Source organism: Malurus melanocephalus, unplaced genomic scaffold, assembly GCF_030028575.1.
Source record: "Malurus melanocephalus ecotype Western Australia unplaced genomic scaffold, MMel_1.1 scaffold_174, whole genome shotgun sequence".
Lineage (NCBI taxonomy): Eukaryota > Metazoa > Chordata > Aves > Passeriformes > Maluridae > Malurus > Malurus melanocephalus.
This window is the reverse complement of record NW_026623406.1, coordinates 699,395-718,880: the sequence shown is the minus strand read 5'-3', so window position 1 is coordinate 718,880 and position 19,486 is coordinate 699,395. Positions and strand designations below refer to the sequence as shown.

Genomic DNA, 19,486 nt, shown 5'->3' with positions numbered 1-19,486 from the left:
GCGGGGCCGCGGCGTCCCGCCGGCCGTGCCTGCGCTGCTTTGTGTGCGGGCCGGGCGGGTGCGGGGCTGGGGCCGCGGCTGTGGCTGCCCCGCCTGCAGGTGAGCGCCCACCGCCACACGAGGGGCGGGCAGCCCGCCCGGGACCCGCATCGGAACCGGGACCGGCACCGGCTCGACGGGACGCGGTCGTCTTCGGGGGAGGGGGTAGAGCTCCGCTTGCCGGAGGGCGTCGCCGCGAGGCCCGGCTCCGTGGGGTCCCGCGGGCCTTGCTGGGGGACCCTGGGGTCGGGGCGGCTCAGGGGTTCTGGAGGGCGACCCCGGTGCGGGCGGGGCTGGGACCGGGGCGTCGGTGCTGGGTTGGGGCTCGTACCCACCTCTGAGCATCCCACCTGCGGCGCCATCCCGAGCCTTTCGTTGTCGCTGGGCTGATCCTCTCGGCAGCGGTGGGGGATGGTGGTCCCGCGGTGGGCAGCCGKGGGTAGCGGGAAGGGAGCTGGCAGCTGCCCGCACAAAGCTCCCCTGGGCGGCAGGCTGGAGCGTCGCCCGTGGCTGGGAGGGCGAGCGCTGGGAGGGTGCCCCGCCAGCCCGCGAGGGGCCGGGGCTGCTCCCGGGGCCGTGTCCGGAGCGGCACCGTGCATGGGCTGAGATGGACTCGTTCCCGAGCACTGGAATAGGTGCCTCTCCTGGGGCCCAGTGGCTTTCTCCACCAGCAGTTCTSGTCCTCTCCAAGGAGGCCAGTGTTCCACCCCATGCCCTTCGTCTTGTGCCTTCTCTAGAGCATCGCTGGGCAATGTCCTGCTGGTCCCTGTCTCCACTGTTCCTCCTCCATCCCATGGCAGAGGCCATTAGGGCACAGAGTCAYTGGTGCTGCTCAGGGCTGTGCTGTGGGTGTGGGGTTTGTTTGTTTTGGCTTTTTTTTTTCTTTCTTTCCAGGAAGCACTTAATGTTCTCGTATTTCTGGCTCCCTTTGCCACTTGAGATTTGGTAAATACACCAACCAAGAGTGGTTCTTAAATGTCAGACTGGACAAGATGTTTTGAAACCCCCTTAAACTGAGGCGGAAATGTCAATGTGTTGTAGCTGGTGACTTTCCRTGTCTGTGATGGCTCCTGACACGTGTGGGCTGCACCAGCACAGGGGCTGCAGACTTTCTGAGAGGCAGCATTGTGGCTGTGAAATACAGACTCTTGTGTCCTGGAGTTGTTCTCAGTGCTCCAGAGGCTTGAAGGGCTGGGAGTCATGGAAAAGATCTCCCTGGTGTGAGCCRCAGGTGTGGGTGAGGCTGGGCCCTTCGGTGGGGCGTGTGCTCCCAAATGTTTGCCGTTTCTGTGTCCATCATGGCAGTGGAAAGAGCAGGAGAGCTAGGCTGTAGGATGCGTGAAGGAGGAGATGCTGGTGGAAAGGGGATTTGAGAAGTCCTTCCCGCTAGCAGAGGCGGAGGATGGCACCTGTCTCGTACCTGAGCGTGGGCAGGGCTTGCCTTGGGGTGCTGGATGAGTGCAGTGTGCTCTGTGTCTGACCTTACCGGGGCTCCACGGGGCACACAGGCTGCTTGTGCAGCTCGCGGGGGATGAGGGGCCCTCCCTGTGGTGTCCTGCCAGGCAGTAGGAGGGAAAACAGACAAAGATCAAACCAAGGGAGCCTGGAATGAGGGGTACTGTCCTGCCTTTCTTCTGAGCACCTGCACCTGGCACAGCACCTTTGACCACTGCTGCACACTGTCGAGGAGGAGGAGTGATGGTTCTCAGAGTTTTTGTGAGGCCCCTTCCCTCTGAGCACTTCACCCCCTGACCTTTGCCTGCTGCTATCACCAGCGCTTGGATTTGGCAATTCCCCTTCCCCACACCCCATGCAACAAAGCCTTGATATTCCTTACCTGAAAATACAAAAACTTGTGTTGTGGCATTTCACTGAGTCAGTCTGTTCAAAAGGAAGTGCCAGGACTGTGCAATGAGTTCTAAAAGCTTCTGAAACATCCCTATGGCTGTGCTCCCTTCTGCTCTCCTGGGCCTGCCAAGGGAGGGTCAGGGTGCTAAAATGCTCCAGCACGGAGCTCACCCCATGGGACAGAATCAGGCCCAGCTCTAGGAACACCCACACCCTGGAAAGGGAAAAGCAGTGGGAGGGTACAGAGGTGTTTTTGTCRAGCTGCTGAGTGAGGAGAGCAAACATCGTGGCACACGGTGCCGCGCCACAATGGCACTCACGGCAAGAGGTGCCGGCTCACCTGTTACATACTTTTCAGTCTCAATAAGCATGTCCTGAATGTGTTGAACACTGTGGGGATCAGTCYTGGCTCACCTCCCTGCTGCACCCTGGGCAAGCTTTCTGGGAGAGTTTCAGCTGCATGGGAGATCTTTCAGAGAGCCGAGGTGCAGAGTCAAGGCAGCCCTAAGTCAGGGAGCAAAGGCAGGAGCACTGCTTGCTGGGGGTGATYTCCTGGTAATTGTCTCAAAGGCTGTTTTAATGTGCAGTTAAAGAGGTGCCAGTGGTACCGGGGAGTGCCCTGTGCACAGTTCTGGGGTGACCTTGCCTCCCCTGCTCTGGGAGGGAGGCAGTGGRTTTGCTGTAGGGCTGGCTGCTCCTGCACTCTGTGCCCTCCCACAGTTGGAGCCAGTGTGGGTTGGTGGCGCCTTGGAAGACCCATCCTAGGACAGGACTGTTTTTTTTCTATGAGGGATAAAGCCAGAGCAGCCCATGTCCTTCAGTTTGCCACCACCAGCTTGGTTGGTGCTCCTTTTCATGCCAGTGTGCTTTTCCCATCTCCAAGAAGCTTTGTCATTCCAACCAAAACTAGGGAATTCCCCTTCCATGGGGTGCCCTGGCTGAAATGGGGGCATTTGAGAGCTTTGCCCTTGAGCTGCATGCAGGGGGATGCATATGCCATTTTTGGGAGGGCAGTGGCACCCATAAGTTGCTCTCCCACACCCTCATTGTGGTGCTAGTGGTGGAGAAAAATCCTTTTTGCCCTGTGTTTCCTGTCCCRTCCCAGGCAGTGCATCCTCCACACTTCTTGTGGAGGAAAGTGTTGCTGGAGGAATGTGAGTGTGTGTGGCAGGAACAGTGGTCCCCCCAGTGTGGGGTGTGCTGGGAATCTCTGTCCCCAGCAGGGTTTGCAATGATGGGCTGGGGACAAGGATTGTAGTGGTGCTTTCTGGGGGAAACAGCCCTTTTTGAACCAAAGAGAGTTTACAAAGAAGCTGTACCTGCTTCTGACAGATGCTCCTTTGGGATACAAGAGCTTATGGGTATTCCAGGGCAGAATGAGCTGTGTGGGGCAAGAGATGCCTCTCACTTCCCTCTGCTGAGAGCTCTGTAAAACCCCGGTGCTGCTTTGGTGTCAGAATTCAGTTTTCTTGTGAAATAAGCATTGTCCATGCCTCGCTGCATGTGTTCTCCTCTGCCAGCAGGAAGGCAGGTGAGGCAGTGGGTGCCCCTTGGCACAGGGCTGCAGGGGGTTCTCATGGTCTCCACATTAAGCAACTGACCCTTCCCCATGTTGCAGCAACTCTGGATGTTGCATGGCAGAAGGGGCTTCATGTGGAGTTCCTGTGTGCTACTTAGCAGTTTTTTTGTGTATTGCCTATCTTTTTTCAGTCCTTAAGTAAAAATATATCTTTGGCRACTAAATGTAGCAGGGGATKCCCAGGCTGCRGGGTGRAGGGCTGTAGARCCAGGARAGGCCGAGCAGCAGCTGCATCATCCCAGAACCCCAACCCTGCATTTGTCTGCACTGAGARTCCATGGGAGAGGGGCTGGCTCCCAAACACAGCCCCCAGAGCATTTCTGAGCAGTGTTGCTGCTCTCCCTGTGTGATGGGGCTCCACAGGTCCATCAGGAGCCGACACTGTCCCAGCACAGCTGTGGCTCTGCTCTGCAGTGAGCTTTTGCCTCCACTGCTGTGCTCCCCTGCCCAGGATTAAAACCCCAGCCACGTCTAAACCACTGGGTTGTGGACAAGGCTTTCCATGCAAATCTCAGAGCACAGATGAGGCTGGTCCTCTGTCACCTGTAACTGCAGCATGTGCCTAAGGGACAAAATCGAGGGTGTGTGGTGAGAGATGTGGCGGTGTGGGCTGTGGCAGGGCTGGCAGCTCTGCAGGAGCCACAGTTGCACTTTCCTCATTCGGCCCTGGGTAGGGAGGCCGGGTGCCTCCACCCTCCGTGTGTCAGCCCGACCTTTACACCCGGCTGAAGGTCGGGCTGGCGCAGCGGCGGCTGCTGGGGTGGCGGCTGCTCCTGCCCAGCTGCCTGCCAGGAAGGTGCTGGTGTCTTCTGGAGGGTTCCCCAGCTCTTCCCGCACATCTCTGCCGCTGGGATGTAGAAGCAAAAGGTGAATTCCTCTTCCCTGCTCTTCTTCCAAAGGCGGGGACTCTGTGTTCTGCCTCCCCTTCCCCATTCCTGCTGGGGAGGAGGTCTTTGCTGCCAGCAGAGCGGTAGCTGGGTTCCCCCAATGGCTGTGGTGGTGCCTCCCTGCTCCAGCTGGTGGGCCATGGTCTCCTGGAGGGGCTCTCCTCTCTCTGCGTGTTCTCAGCTGCTCTGTAGGTTGGCAGCTTGCCGAGTCTTGCCCAGCCATTCCCTCACAGAGCTGCAGCTCAGTCGCAGTGAAGGACAGGTGCCCTTGCCTGGGCTGCTGTGTGGGGAGTTGTGGTGGGGTTGGGAGTAGCTGGAGCCCTGTCTGCTCCAGATGCCCTGCCTGGACTCCTGCAGAGCTCTGGAACCTCTTTAGCTTTGCTGTCCTTCGTGTGTGGGGGTCAGACAGGCTCGTGGGCAAGATGCCTCGTGAACAGACCTGGCTGGACACTGCTGGATGTGGGGATTGGCCTGGGGGCCACTGTGTCTGCACTGACCACCCGTGTCCCCACAGAGTACAGCCGCTTCGAGTCCAAGATCCACGACCTGCGGGAGCAGATGATGAACAGCAGCATGAGCTCCGGCTCCGGCTCGCTGCGGACAAGTGAGAAGAGATCGCTCTATGTCCGGTAAGGCTGCACAGCCCCGCCTGTGCCCGGTGGGAYGGGCATATCCCACAGCGTGGGGTGCAGGGAGGGTGGTTCAGAGCCTGGGCCATGCAGCAGGGCCGAGAGGATGGTGTTTGGGGGGCCAGGGGATGGAGCGCCACAGATGTATCACAGAGCCCAGAGCACGCAGCAGGGAGAGCAGGGCTTTTGTGCTGGCCTGACAAGGCTGGGTGCTCTGCACTCCAATGCCTCTTCCAAAGACTGCTCCATTTTGGAAAGCACTGGTCTCTGCAGAGCCCTGATGGCTGCTGGCCAGGCCAACACACTGAGGACCCCTGGAAAACAGGGAAATGGTGGGCATGCAGCCCTGCTTCTGCTCATGGCAGCTTTCAGGGCGCTCTCCTTGAACCAGCTAACAGGCTTCTCTTTGTCTCCTCCTGCCATTGCTGTGGCAGGATCTGGCTGGAGGGGAGATGAGCTCTTAGGAGGATTATTGCTCTGAGCCCTCGATGCACTTTTGGTCTGGAGCCAGGTGCAGGAAAGGCAGGCAGGGGTTAAACAGCCATGCAGCTCTGACTGCTGCAAGTCCTGTGCGGGCAGGACAGCCACTGCCACCTCCTGCCTGCCACAGCGCCAGTGGGATGAGAGCTAATGAGTAATTTTAACTTGGTAATTAAAATAATCCTGTAAATCCTCACCCTGCACAGCCTGTTGCAGGTGAGGCTRGCAGGAGCAAGGGATGCTTCTCCTTCCCTGTGAGAAGGATGGCGAGAGCTGAGGCTGCATGAGCCTGAGCCTGCATCTCCCACTGCATGGCTGCTCCATGCAGAGGGACTTCAGGCATGGTTGCAAGCCCAGCATGGCAGGAGRGGAGAGCTGCAGCTCTGGGTTCCTGCAATTTATACCTCTCTGCGAGTCTCTGCAGGCATCTTGCTTGGTTTAGCATCTCAGGGCTTCCTGGAGGTGTGTGACGAGCTGGGCAGTGCTGAATAAACATCATCTTGTTAGTCCTGCCCTCACTCCCCTGCTGTCCTGTGGACACCCTCACGTGTGGAGGAGGGTTTAGGCTGAGTCCAGCGTGAGTTGAGCCCGTTCCCTGGCTGGAAAGGTGCTGCATGTATCCAAGTATTCCTGTGAACCAGAGAGCTCCCCRTTGCCTCCATGCTACTCGTAGCATTTCCCATCTCTTGGTGCATCCCCACATGGGGCTTTGGAGGCCTCCACAGCACTGTGTGCCTGCACCCATACCCAGATGGAGCTGGGCTGTGCCTTTCTGAGAGGGTGATCCCAGGGGAGAGCTGTCCCCCAGCCCTTCACAACACTGCTCCACACAYACCCTGTCAGCATGCTTGCAAGAGCTGCTGGGTGCCCAGGCTGCCCCAGCCCTTCTGGGCGGGGTAGTTTCAAGCACAGTTTACCCGAAACCAGCTGAGCTGCTGCACTGTGGACAGGACATCAATTACAGGATGTGCTACCCAACTGCTGCCTTGAGTCAGCCCTGTGCGGCTTCATTGCATTCCATGTGCTGTTCGAGGGCTGCAGCTGGGTACCCAAGTACCTGCTGGAGCTGATTTGGGGATGCTGGAGATGATTCAGGGGTGCTGGAGATGATTCAGGGGTGCTGGAGATGATTCAGGGATACTGGAGATGATTCAGGGGTGCTGGAGCTGATTTGGGGATGCTGGATATGATTCAGGGATACTGGAGCTGATTTCGGGGGTGCTGGAGCTGATTTGGGGGTGCTGCAGATGACTCAGGGATATTGGAGCTGATTTGGGGGGTGCTGGAGCTGATTTGGGAATGCTGGAATTGCAGCTGTGCAGCACAGGCAGGGGCAAGGCAGGTTCAGGTCCTGTCCCTCACCTGGCTGCGCTGCCGTGGGCACAGTCTGCCAGCCCCGGAGCCGTGCCGGGTGGGGATGGAGGTCAGGCGGGCCTTGTGCCTGGGCACCAGGAGGAAGCCATGGGAGTCCTTGGCGCTGCTTCCCTGCCCTGCAGCCAARCCATCTGCTCTCCTGGCTGTCAGCGCTGTGAGCTGGCCCGGGGGCAGAGCGGAGCTGCCGTCTGGCCCCTGTGCACCCYGAGGAGCACCCGGCCCCGCTGGGTCCCCAGCACAGCCAGGGGCTCCAGGAGCGCCGTGCCTTGGGGCAGCCGTGCCTCAGGTGCCGCTTTGCAGGTGTCCAGCCCTTGCACAGATCCTGCTGTGCCTGTCCCGGGATGCCAGCGGCTGCTCCAGGCCTGGTGCTGCTCTGCAGGGCAGGGAGCATGGAGTGGGCAGGGCTCTCACAGCCTGCCTGCCTTTGGGAACCGGCCTGACCAGTTCCCCAGGGTCTCAGCAGCGGCACTGGCCTCACAGTGGCCTGTYAGCCACATGCAGTCTTATCTTTTGGCCAGGGGCTGCCTGCAAGGCTTGATTACCTCTGGCCACAGCGCTCATTGGTGCTGTGCTGCTGGCTCCAGTCACGCTGCCGTGCAGTGGGAACAAGCTCAAGAGCTGCCCTGGCYCTGAGCAGGCCAAGGAAGGAGAATGGATCTGGGGGCTAAATGGCTCTGGATGCATGGGGCAGATTGGGGCTTCTCCCAAAGAGCCCTCCCCAAACCATGGGTCAGCCCTTCTCCCCATTCAAGACCCACTCCCAAATGCCCTGAAAGGTTTSACAGCCCAGCGCTCCCCTGGCAGAAATGCTCTCCCAGCTCTGCTGCTCCTTGGGGGCCTGCCACATGGTCCCTCAGCCCTTCCACTTACAGTGTGCTTCTAGACCCGCTTCAGAGTCCCCACAGTGAAAGGAGGTAATGAGCAGCACAGGGGATGTCTCTCCTGCTTGGGGAAAGTTTATATGGGCCAAGATTAAACCAGCAGCCAGGCAGCGTTTGCCGTGCCTGGRCTCACACTGGGCTGGGGGCCCGTGGGGCCAGTGTCCTAGGAGCACATACAGAGGTTGTGCTGCCAGCACTTTGAGTGACTTTTCCCTTGCTTTGTCTTTTTTGCAAGTTGATGCATCAAAGCAGGCACAGTTTGTGATCTGACTTTAGTAGAATGAGTTGCAAGTGAAGCCGCTGAGAGYAGCTTATGGTACAGGCTGCAGGACTGTGTGTGATGTGTGAGTGCAGGGAGAGTGTTAGCGCTCTTCTAGCAAGAAAACAAAGCCTTTTCTATAGCTAGTTAGTTTAATTTTGAAGATAATTTTGAACTAAATAAACTGTTCTCAGGGGAGGTGTTTAGAGTATGAAAAGGATCGGTTGTGGAAGCAGATACACTCTCAGATGCAWTCCTAATTCACAGGCTCTGTATGTGAATAAAGTGTGTGCTCAAAGCCTTGGTGGTCTCTGCCTGTGCAGCCACCCACAGCAGTGGGGTCTGATGTTTCCTGTCCCATTTCTTGGCCCCACAGCCACAGGGGGATGGTGAGGAGCAGCCCCCCTGCAGGATGGGCCTGGCCTGCTCACTAACCCCAGACACTTTCAGTGCATCTGTGGCTCGTGTGTGTCCTGTAGCTGAGGTCTTTCAGTCCAGCAAGTCCAAGTTCTTTCAGTCCAGCACTGTTGTTCCTGCACTGCACTCTTCAGGGCTTGTTCTGAGCCTGCCAGCCGAGGGTTGTGCTGGTGGCTGGCAGCACTGCTCAGCTTGGCCAGGTTTGGGTTTAAATCYTGTGAAGTATGAAGGTGATAGTGRCCCAGGAGGTTGGCAGTGCTTCTCTCCTCGCTGCCTGGCTGTGCTCAGAGAAGGCAGCACTCATCTCTGCTCCTCCACAGAGCCCTGTTTGACTATGACCGGACCCGGGACAGCTGCTTGCCCAGCCAGGGACTCAGCTTCTCCTACGGGGATATCCTGCACGTCATCAATGCCTCCGATGATGAGTGGTGGCAAGCCAGGCTCGTCACACCCCACGGCGAGAGCGAGCAGATCGGGGTCATCCCCAGCAAGAAGAGGTGAGTGTCTTGTCACAGCAGGTTTCACACATGGTGCCCCCTGGATTTCCCCAGCCTCCACAAGTTCTGCAGCCCTCGGGGCACTGCTCAGGCTGGGATCTCCTTGTGGTCCCAGTCCACCTGTGTAACATTCAGGACACCTCAGTTGCAAGCTGGGGCTGTGTGCAGTTCTCCCCAGGGAGGTGTTCTCCAAAGCTGGGTGAGACTCCAGAAGAGGAGGGGAGTGGTCAGCCCTCTCTGGTCCCTGTGGCGATGGAGAGTTGGTGTTGGCCAGTCTGGGGCTCCACATGAAAGCAGAGTCACAGCAGTCACTGTGGGCTGCTCCTTGTGTCCTTTGTTAATTTGCCCAGCTCGGCAGCCAGGTCCCACTGGGAGGTGGGAAGTCACAGGGAGCAGAGGAGCTGGCTGCTGCTCTCTTCAGATCTGCAGAGCCAGCCTCTAGTCTGTCCTCTGTCCCTGCTGGGAAGGCTGGCTTGCCTCCCTCCTGTCCTGCTGCAGCAGGCACTGGCCTGGGCCAGACCCTGGGCAGGCAGCTCCACATCTGCCCCTCCCTGGGAAGAGCTGCCCTTTGCCAGTGGGGCCACCACCAAAGGGTGCCTGGAGCTGCCTGAGGGCTAGCAACATGCATGGGACTAGCAACTCTTTCTCTGCTTCTGATCAGGGTGGAAAAGAAGGAGAGAGCACGGTTGAAAACAGTGAAGTTCCACGCCAGGACTGGCATGATTGAGTCCAACAGGGTAAGTGCTGATCTGGGGCTCAGTGGGGCACCTGGAGCTGGTAACTAGGGAGGGCAGGGTGAGTCCCAGCAGCAAAAGCTCCTCATGGGGCAGCTCAAACAATGGAAAGGCAAAGAGCTGTGTGACTGAACCTGCCTCAGGCCCACATCTGCTTGGCACAAACCCTCCATAAATATTCAGYGATTGAGCAGAGGAGCCCAGGATGGTGTGAAAATGCTGGGGAAGGACCCCTGGCTGGAGTGCTGGGGTGGCAGAGCCTGTGGCTAGGAGCTGCCTGCAGGCAGTTGGTGAAGGCAGCTGCCCTCACAGCTCACGAGCAGTGCTTAACATGCCAACAAGGAAGGAAGAGCGGCCTGGCTACCCCTGCAGAGCTGCTGACTGCCCCATCAGCTTCCCAGCATCCCTACCACATGTTTTTCTCCATGCTTAATTTTTTTCCTGCATTACAGTTCTCATGTAATCTCCATGATTTCGAGGGTGACTGCCCTGACACAGCTCCTCATTGTCTCTTCATTTTAATTTTCCCCACATGTGTTAAACACCATTGTTTTTTCTGTCCTCCCTTCCATCTCCATGTTCTTCAGTCGATCAAAACGAAACGTAAAAAGAGTTTYCGTCTCTCTCGAAAGTTTCCATTTTACAAGAGCAAAGAGAACCTGGCCCAGGAGAGCAGCGGACAGGAACGTAAGTAGCAGCTGGCCAGAGAGGGCAAGCCTGCGACCTTCAGGTCCTCTGCCCTGAGGGGAGAGATTCAGCACATTTCCATAGCCAGGGGTTCTGCCTGGATTCATCTTTGTGCTCCACAGTCGTGCCAGCAGCTAGGGAGAAACCGGAGCTTGGACCAAAAGCAACGGCTGCAGGCTGGCACTCTTCCTTCCTCTCATGTTCAATGTCTTCATCTTTCCATCCAACTTTACACCCACCTGACTCCCTGCTCTGCCTCCCCCTGCTCTCCCCCTTTGCTGCAGGCTCTGCTCCCTCTCTCTGCCTTCTTCCCTCCAAGCGAGGGGCTGGCTGCCTCCTGCAGAGCTTCTCCTGWCCCTCTCAGGGCTGAGGGCTGGGGAGGTCACAGCTCCATCTTCCCTAGAAGAGCATACAGCTCCACATTCCCACTGGAGAGCCCTTCCAGCAGAGTAAACCCTGTGGACACGGGTGAGCCATGGCCCTGCTGCCCACCCATGACTGAGGCACATCTTTGGTAGTTGGCTGCAGATGTTGGGGGTCCACAGCTCTCGCCATCCTGAGACTCCCAGCTAAGGCAGGGCATTCAGCTGGTTGCCCCAAATCCTGATGTGAGCAACACTTTAGCTGCTCACGAAACCCAACCCCTCCTCTGAGTGGTGAAATGCATCCACTCCTTTGGCAAGCACCCAGACTGGCAGCGCTCACAGCTCTGGAAAGGGGCGGTGGACAAGGCAGGGCTGTGCCTGTGCCCAGTGCCAGCGCAGCAAACACGTCCCCTCCCCTCTGGGGCTGTCCTGGGTGTCACAGAGGCAGGAGGTTTCTGCTGGGCTGCTCCAAGGGCTGCCTGCATCCTTCTGCTGCCCAGGCTGGTGCTAGCTTCCAGTGACTCTAGCTGACAGCACAAGCCTCTGGCCCATGCTKAAGGCTGTCTGTGTCTAGGAGTGCCTGGACACGGCTGGGCTCCTGTCAGCTCCATGCTGAAGCTGGGGCCTTGCTTTTGGCTGGTCCTGCAGTGAGGTGACACAGCCTGAGGATGGGGCAGGCTCTCTTTACTGGCCAGTGTTACAGCCAGCTCCCTCCCTGTGCTCTGCCACCGTCCATCCCAGCTTGCAGTGGGGGGTCTGTGCCTCACATTGGGGCAGCTGACACACACACATACACGGGGAGTTGTGCTGTGTGTTATAGGGCTGTCTGTGCTGTGCCTGGCCCCAGAGTGTCCAGGCTGGGCAGGGGAAGCACAGAGCGACTGTCAGTGCACTCCACGAGGAGAAACACTTCAGCCCCTGTGCCAGCAGCTCAGGGCTGCAACTGCTTGGTGCTGGCCAATGCTGCTGTGGCTGCCCTGCCCTCCCCAGACCCAGGGTGGCTCTTGGGGGCTCTGTGGCAGAGAGGGTGAGCTCGGGGGGCGGAAGGGGTCCAGCCATGCAAGGAAAGACATTGGCAGCGGGCTGATGGTGTCAGTTCCAAAAACATTTAACCTCACTTGCAGTTGCAGCTCTGGGCCGTTCTGCACTCCTGTCACTAATGCTGGTCTGGCTCTGTCTCCCCCATCCCTCTGACTCCCCTTTCCTGCGCTGTCTTCTCTCCCCCTCTCCCCCTTCTTGCTGTCTGTGAAATCAGGACTTCCCTGGGTTAAGTGACGATTATTATGGAGCAAAGAACCTGAGTAAGTTGAATTCCAATGCACATTGTTCCCTTTCTGTGGCTGTTGGTGCCTGGGGAATGGCTGGGCTCTGGCCGGGGCAGCTGTGCTTCCCTGGSTGCGGGGCAGGAGGAGCCCACGAGTGCCAGCGGAGGCTGCGGGGCTTGAGGTGCCACTGCTGCACGTGGGACGGGATGGGGGAGCTTGTGTGGGGTGCTGGCCGTGCCCTAAGTGCCTGCTGCACCCGGGGTGAGCTGTACCTCCTCATCCTCTTCCTGCTCCTGTCTGGGTTSGTTGCTGCTTTAGCATTCAGGGCCTCTGCCAGTGGGGGTGGGAAGTGGCCGTGACAGGCCTGCTCTGAATGGGGTGGGTCACAACATTCTGAGGTGTTGCCACCTTTCTCTGGGTTACCACATATCCAGTACTGCAGAATACTGACAGGAGCCCCATGGTCTTCTCAGCTGGGGCATGAGTTCCCTGCCAAGTGCAGAGCCTGACTGGGGCAGGCAGCGGCCAGCAAGCCTCGGTGGGGTGGTCGCAGCACTAGGATCAGCCTGAGCAAGCAAAGCCCCAAACTCTGTCCCATCCTGTCACTGTCTCGTCTCTGTGCGTCCCAGCCCCATCCCCAGAGGCAGGCTCMCCCCTCCCCGTGCCGGCGCAGAGCCGTGCCCTCCCCTGCCCGCTGTGCATGCTGCACCTGCTCCCCTGCCAGCATCCTCCTCCCTGTGCACTCCACCTTCCCTCGGCCTGGGAAGCCCAGTGCCCTCACCTCTGCCAGGCAGGCCCTCCTGGCATCCCTGTCTGCTCCTGGAAGCATCGCCCTGCATGTCCCCGGGTTCCCAGCAAAGGGTGAACGGTGCCGCCCTTGCCCACTGGCACAGACTCATCCCGGTGGGTGCTGGGCTGCAGGCTTTTCGGGAGCCCAGAGCTGTCCTGCCCTTGGTCAGTTGCTGGGTGACAGCCGCGGTGCCCCCGTGCCTCCCGCCCATGCTCCTTCTGAAGGGGATCTCTCTGGTTGCTTTGCAGAGGGCGTGACATCAAACACCAGTGACAGCGAGAGCAGTTCCAGTAAGTGTGTGTCCACCTGCTCTCCCACCCCGTGTGCGTGTGTGCGTCCCTGTGTGAGTGCATGTTTTGGCACTTCCATCTCGTTTTGTCCCAGTGGTGGTTCTGTTCGGAGGCTGGTCCTTCCTGCTGGTGACACTGAGGTGCTGCGGTCAGCTCCCTCCTCGGAGCCAGGGAGAGCAGGGGCTGGGGAGCAGGAGTGAGCCTGCCTGCCTCACTGCTCTCTCCTGGCTGCAGGGCTCTGCTCCAAGGCGGGGTGGTGGCTCCCCAGTCCATGGGAATCCTCAGTGCCTGCTACAGGAAGCGATGGCCAGAGGCCAGGTCTGTAGCACAGGTGGCTCCTGGAGCCCAAGCCTGTACAAGAGCATGGGATCCAGCTGCAGCAGATGCTCTCTTTGTCCCCAGAAAGTCCTAAAAATACCTGCAGGGAGGACACTACATCCCAAAGGGCTGGGAGCCTGCAGCGGTGGGGGAGGGAAAGAGGAGGCTTGACCCAGAGCTGGGACATGAATAATTGAAGTGGCTCAAGGGCTGTAGCTGCATGCCCATCATGCTTCATGTCCGTGGGTGGAGTGATGGGGACAGCCTGGAGTGTCCACAGAGCTGTGGTAGGCTGGAGGGGCAGGAGCCAGCTCCTCACAGCTGCAGAGGGGCTGGAGAGCTGCTGCAAGTGCTCACCTAYATCCCCCTGGCTCTGTTACAGAAGGACAAGAGGACACCATCCTGTCGTACGAGCCAGTGACGCGGCAAGAAAGTAAGTCCTGAGCTGAGCTGCCCCGTGCCCGCTGCAGCGTGGCACTTGTGTCCCCAGCACAGCCAGGGCGTGCGGTGTGCCCTCCCCTCCTGCCATAGCAGCATGGCACAGGGTGGGTGCTGGTGGARTCTGCTGTGTTGTGTGCAGCAGGGGAGCCAGGTGTGCACGGCTTTCCCTGGCCTCCACTGCCCCCTTTTAATCGACAGAAAAGATTTGTGTCATGGTCTGCAAGACCAAGGGAGAGATCCAGAGCTAAAACTGAGCTGGGCTTTAGTCCTCGGCTGAGGACAGGATTATCCCTTCCTGCCTCAGACCAGGTCCCTGCTGCAGAGCAATCTTCCCTGCCCCAGCCCTCGGCCTTTAACCCTGCCTGATGCTCAATCCCTGCAGACCCTTTGGCAGGCTGAATAGTCCCAGTCTGGGTGGTCTGTCCTTGCCAGAAGCTGGATCTGACTCTTAGGCTCCCGTCACTCCCCCAGCKCCGTGGCATCCTCGCCCAGCTGTCCTGGTTGCCTGGCTCCTGCCCCAAGCAAGGGAGCAGCTTTGCTGATCCRCGACCCTGGAGACCTGCAGAACCTTCCCCGGGGCCACGCAGATGGTTTGGGTCAGATGGGAAGGACATGTTGACCGTGACCAGGAGGAGATAAACTCGCACGGAGGAGGCACCTTGGGGTGCCCATGTGAGCAAGAGCACCCACTGGCAGCAGGGAGAGGGCAGGTCGATGGCAATAGCGACTCTAGGGTCAGCTGCCCGCAGCACAGGTGGGGCCTCAGGTTGTGGCTCTTGTTCACAGTTCACTACGCGAGGCCGGTGATCATCCTGGGGCCGACAAAGGACCGAATTAACGATGACCTCATCTCTGAATTCCCACACAAGTTTGGTTCCTGCGTGCCCCGTAAGTCCCAGCCGGCGCTTGGTGCCCTTGCTGGAGGGAGGGGAGAGGTGGCCCTGCTCCTGGCAGGGTCTGGCCACGGTGTGGGGAGGGGGCTGGGAGCTGGGTGGGTTTGCTCCCTCCCGGTGTGCTGGGCATCGCTCCGGGCTCACCCTTGATGCCCACTCTCCTGCAGACACCACCAGGCCTCGGCGCGACAATGAGGTGGATGGGCAGGATTACCACTTCGTYGTATCCCGGGAACAGATGGAGAAAGACATCCAGGACAACAAATTCATAGAGGCTGGGCAGTTCAATGACAATCTCTATGGGACCAGCATTCAGTCAGTGCGAGCGGTGGCAGAGAGGGTGAGTGTCAGGTTGGTGTTCCAGGGACAGGGACGCATCCAGCCTGAGCCCACACACATTCAGCAGTTCCTCTCTTCTCCCTGTGCTGTTAATGAAGGGCTGTAACCACATTAAGCAAGCACGGCATGAGCCTCTCCTCCCTCCAGAGTCCTGCCAAGCCRTGTGGCTGTTTTTCTCAGCTCTTATTCTACCTCAGCATGGTACCTCTGTCATCCAAACTCCACCCAAAAACCCAGCACTGGTGGCCCAGCCTTGTGCTCGGGAGCTCATAGGACGACGGTGCCCAGGTGCCCTCAAAGAGCACCGTTCCTCTGGAGGAGTCCTGGAGTTACCCAGGGCTTGTAAATAGTTTCACATGCCCAGACAATGCAGTTCCTTTGCATTGCTGCTGTCCTGCCCTGAGCAAGCAGGATTGTGAGGCCATTGGGAGCTGGCTTGTGTCTCAGAGCTGGGGTTTCATTTCTGTGGCTCCTCCCTTTTTAAGCACATCTGTGTGAGCAAGCTGTTTCCCACACGGAGTAGACTGTGTGGGTAGGTCTGATCCTGACTGTGTCCTTTGCAGGGGAAGCACTGCATCCTGGATGTGTCTGGCAATGCCATCAAGAGGTTGCGGCAAGCACAACTTTATCCCATTGCCATTTTCATCAAACCAAAATCCATTGAAGCCCTCATGTAAGTGCAGCACTGTATGCTGTGCCTCTCCAGCTGCTTGTCCTGCTGCTCCTGGCCCTGGGTAGTGCAGGCTGGAAAGGATGTGAGAGCTGAGCTTGCAACTCTCCTGAGCAGCTGCAGCAGCAGCAGAGAATATTATGTGTGAGGAGATTCAACAGCCTGAGACTGACCCTGAGATCAGAAGAAATTCTGCTGGCACTAAAGGGCCTGGGAAAACCTTTCTTAAGCCAGAAGGGGTCAAATTGTTTATTTCTGTGTTTGATGAAGATGAGAAAACCTAGACAAGGAGGGTGGTGACAGGTTCTAGAAAAGCAGGGAAACTTCTGCAGGGGTATTGCAARTTTATGGAATTGTCTGGATTTGAATTAATTTCTGTGCTGTGGTGAAGAGGGGTGGGGTAGGTGGAAGTGGGAATAACTGTTGGAAGTTAAGATCAGTGCCAAGGCAGCCCAGAGGCTGTGGGGAAGGGCCCTGCTTGAGAGCTGGGTCCTGCACAGCTTCCACTCCTGTGAGCAGAGGATTCCCAGGCACCCTGGCTCTGTGGGCTATTTTTGCTTCTGTCCACAGCTAAGAAAAAGAGCTGAAAAGTTTCTATTTTTTGTGCATGGCAGGGAGATGAACCGGAGACAGACGTACGAACAGGCCAACAAGGTCTTTGACAAAGCCATGAAACTTGAGCAAGAGTTTGGAGAATATTTTACAGGTGAGTGTCCTGAACAGGCTTGTATCTGATTTACTTCATTTTTCCATCCCGCAGCTGTGACCTCTCTACCAGCACTGTCCTACYGCAGGGTCATGGGAAAACGTCCAGCTTCATCAAAGCAAAAAAGAAATGGCACTTTGCCAGGAGGGCTCTGCAAGGGGACTGCTCCAGGAGCAGTGGATAGGAGTAAACCAATTGAAGGGAAYGAGACAAGTTGTCAGGCAGGATTTTCTGAGTTTGTGAAAGCTTATCGCCAACTTTAATAAAAAATCCAAAAATCCCCAGACTAAAATTCCCCCAGGGGAAGCACAGGGTTTCAGAGTGCTACAAGTCTACAGGAAGTAAACTCCCTGCATGGGAGAAAAGGGGAGCATTTTCAAAAAGAGAAGTTTCTAAAGAGGGAAGATAAAAAATTAGTGACCTAAATGATGGASACAGTCCTGAGTTATTACAAAACATCTACGAAAAAAGACTGGAAGTTTGGCTGGCTTCCTAAGTAGTCTTTGCTGAAGAGCCAGCCAGGGGCTGCTGGCACTTTGTGCCTGCTGAGATGAGCTGCTCATGGCACAGGCATCCTTGTGCATTAAGAAACTAATGTTTGTAACATGATTAATTCTGGAAAACCACAGGCAGGTGAAGAGGCAGAGGAACTGGTCTTCCATCTTTTCTCCAGTGCAGTAGCTGTTTCTTCTTAAGTTGAGGAGTGATAAAGTTGCCAAACTCTATTACCCATCTAACAGCTACTGGGAAAAACCCCAAGCAGKATGTTCTCCAAAAATTGATTTCAGCTGGGCAAATATTTGGGTACAAAGAGGGTGAGCTTTCCCCAGCCCTCCTGTCCTGGGCAGCAGCTCCAGAGCTGCTGGCTGCTCCTCCAGGAAGGCATGCCACAGTTTTGCAGGCCCTCAATGTGCCACTGTGCACTTGGAGGRTGAGTTTGATGTTGATCTGGGAAAGGAATGCTGTCAGTTGAAACGTGCTGAAAGAACTGGGTGATGGGCAGAGAGATGGTCCCTGTCGCAGGTTCTGGGCAGCAGCTTAGAGTGAGGAGCAGAGATGCTGGAGGATGGTCCTGCCTGGGTTACAGAGGCAGGCTGGGTTAGCAGAGACCTTTGGCCCTTCCTGTGCTGTGAGGAGCGCAGTGCAGTGCCTCGTGCAGTGTCTGTGTGAGCAGCAGGACTGGGCAGGAGCTGTGGCTGCACTCTGGCCTTACCCAGCCTGGCAGAGCCGTGCTCCCACCCCAGGGAAACAAAGCAGAGGGAGCAGCGAGYGAGAGGAGCCCTCAGCAGCCAGCCAGAAGGACAGCCCGAGGGAGGGGACAAAGCTGGCACCCGGGGAGGTGCTTGGTGTGCCCCAGCTGAGCCACCCCAGCCCTGCCTTCCCCGAGTCCGGTTCAGCGCAGCCGTGGCRGTGCCAGGCCCGGCCGCAGCCCCAGCGCGGTGCCTGACACAGTTTGCAAAGCTGATTAACAGCCTGGTGTGGGGAGCCCGGGCAGCCCTGCACACACCCAGCAGCTCTGCCAGCCAGGATCAGCGCTGCCTAATCCCTGCCGAGGTGCTGCTTTAACCCTGTGTGGCTCTGGCCCCGCTGCAGCTGCTCTGGGTCAGTCCCCTCGGGCCAAGGCTCTCCYGTAACTCATGGCGGCGCTGCCTGCTGCTCAAGGCCTTGCTTGTTTTCTCCTCTTCCAGCCATCGTACAAGGAGACTCTCTTGAAGAAATTTACAGCAAAATCAAACAGATCATTGAGGACCAGTCCGGGCACTACATCTGGGTCCCATCCCCAGAGAAACTCTGAAGATGTCTCCCACCTGCTTCCCTGTGAGCAGAAGATCTCTGAAGTCTCACCCATCCAAGCCCTCTGCCCTGAGGGGGAGGGATATGAAAACTATTCCTGCTCCCTTTTTTAGATCGTCGCAAAATTGAGTTTTCTAGTCCTGTATCTTTTGTTGGGATGAACTCATATCATTCATCATGTGACTGTTCCCACCATTCCTGCATGGACCTTCCCACTGCTCCATTAGAGACAGATGAGAACCCATTCAAGGTCGTTTTTTTATTATTATTATTATATTATTATTATTATTATTATTAACTAAACAAAGAATCAAGATGGGAGAAAGCGGCTAAGGACTAATGTAAGAAAACAAGTGAAACAATGGACTCTGAACACATGAACTGGTATCAGAGCTCCAGGGGCATTTCTCCAAGTGTGACTGTCTAGCAGCTCTGAACAGTGCGACATGGGCAGCAGAAAGCATTTTATTTATCTGTATATGTAATTTATATATAATATAGAGAGAGATATTATATATATATTATATATATATATATGTATGTGGACTAGGAAATCTGAGGGACCTCTCTGAGAAGGTGTTGTATTATTGCAAGGTTCTTTCAGTTCCTCTGTCCCAACCACTCGGCRTAGGGAGTCCACTTGGGCAGGAAGAGCTCAAAACGGTACCAGGTGCTTTGGAAATGTCTCCCACCCAGGCCAGTTCCCTGCAGCCCCCCTGGGCCTGAGGCAGGGCAGAGACTGGTACTGCCTGTGCAGGAGGGACCAGAGCAAGGAGCAGCAGCTGGCCTGAGCGAGGCTGGGAGACAGAGACTGAGCAGGAGGCTGCGGAGCAAGAGAATGGATGATGCTACATATTAAATTGCACATTGTTTTACACACCACCTTATGTGTTTGCATGAGAGGTTTCCTTTTGGTTCTATTTTTTTAAGCTGATTTTAAACCAAAACCATATTGTGTTGTTGTGTTTGCTTTTTTAATTATTATTATTATTATTATTATTACTATTATTATTTCATTTTTCTCTTGTTAATGATGAACTGAATGGGTATAAAATCCAGTTTTTTAACTTATTTTTTAAACTGGCTCTATTGTAAATAGAATCTAGATCTGTGGTGTTTAGTTGAGAAATACTTTACCGGCCACATGGAACAAATGTACTCACTGTCCTGTGTTGCTGTGAAAAACCTGGGATGTTGGACTGGCCCTGTACCTGTGGGTGCAGGTGGAATGACCCATTATGGCTTGTGGCAGCACACTGGCATTCCCTTCTGCATTAGCCACTGGCAGGAAAAGTCCCCAGCTG

At 56.7% G+C, this 19,486-nt stretch overlaps 1 protein-coding gene across 1 annotated transcript in view; it reads left to right on the top strand.

Moving 5' to 3' along the window:
• DLG3 (discs large MAGUK scaffold protein 3) overlaps positions 1-19,253 on the top strand; it is a 75,890-nt gene extending 56,637 nt beyond the window's left edge. Inside the window, exons 14-24 of the mRNA XM_057372623.1 lie at positions 4,868-4,982; positions 8,714-8,890; positions 9,552-9,627; positions 10,212-10,311; positions 12,980-13,021; positions 13,722-13,772; positions 14,567-14,668; positions 14,841-15,013; positions 15,576-15,685; positions 16,297-16,388; positions 18,077-19,253. Coding sequence (XP_057228606.1) covers positions 4,868-4,982; positions 8,714-8,890; positions 9,552-9,627; positions 10,212-10,311; positions 12,980-13,021; positions 13,722-13,772; positions 14,567-14,668; positions 14,841-15,013; positions 15,576-15,685; positions 16,297-16,388; positions 18,077-18,183 — 1,145 coding nt within the window. The 3' untranslated portion in view covers positions 18,184-19,253. The remainder of the gene's footprint in view (positions 1-4,867; positions 4,983-8,713; positions 8,891-9,551; positions 9,628-10,211; positions 10,312-12,979; positions 13,022-13,721; positions 13,773-14,566; positions 14,669-14,840; positions 15,014-15,575; positions 15,686-16,296; positions 16,389-18,076) is intronic.
• The last annotated feature ends 233 nt before the right edge of the window (positions 19,254-19,486 follow it).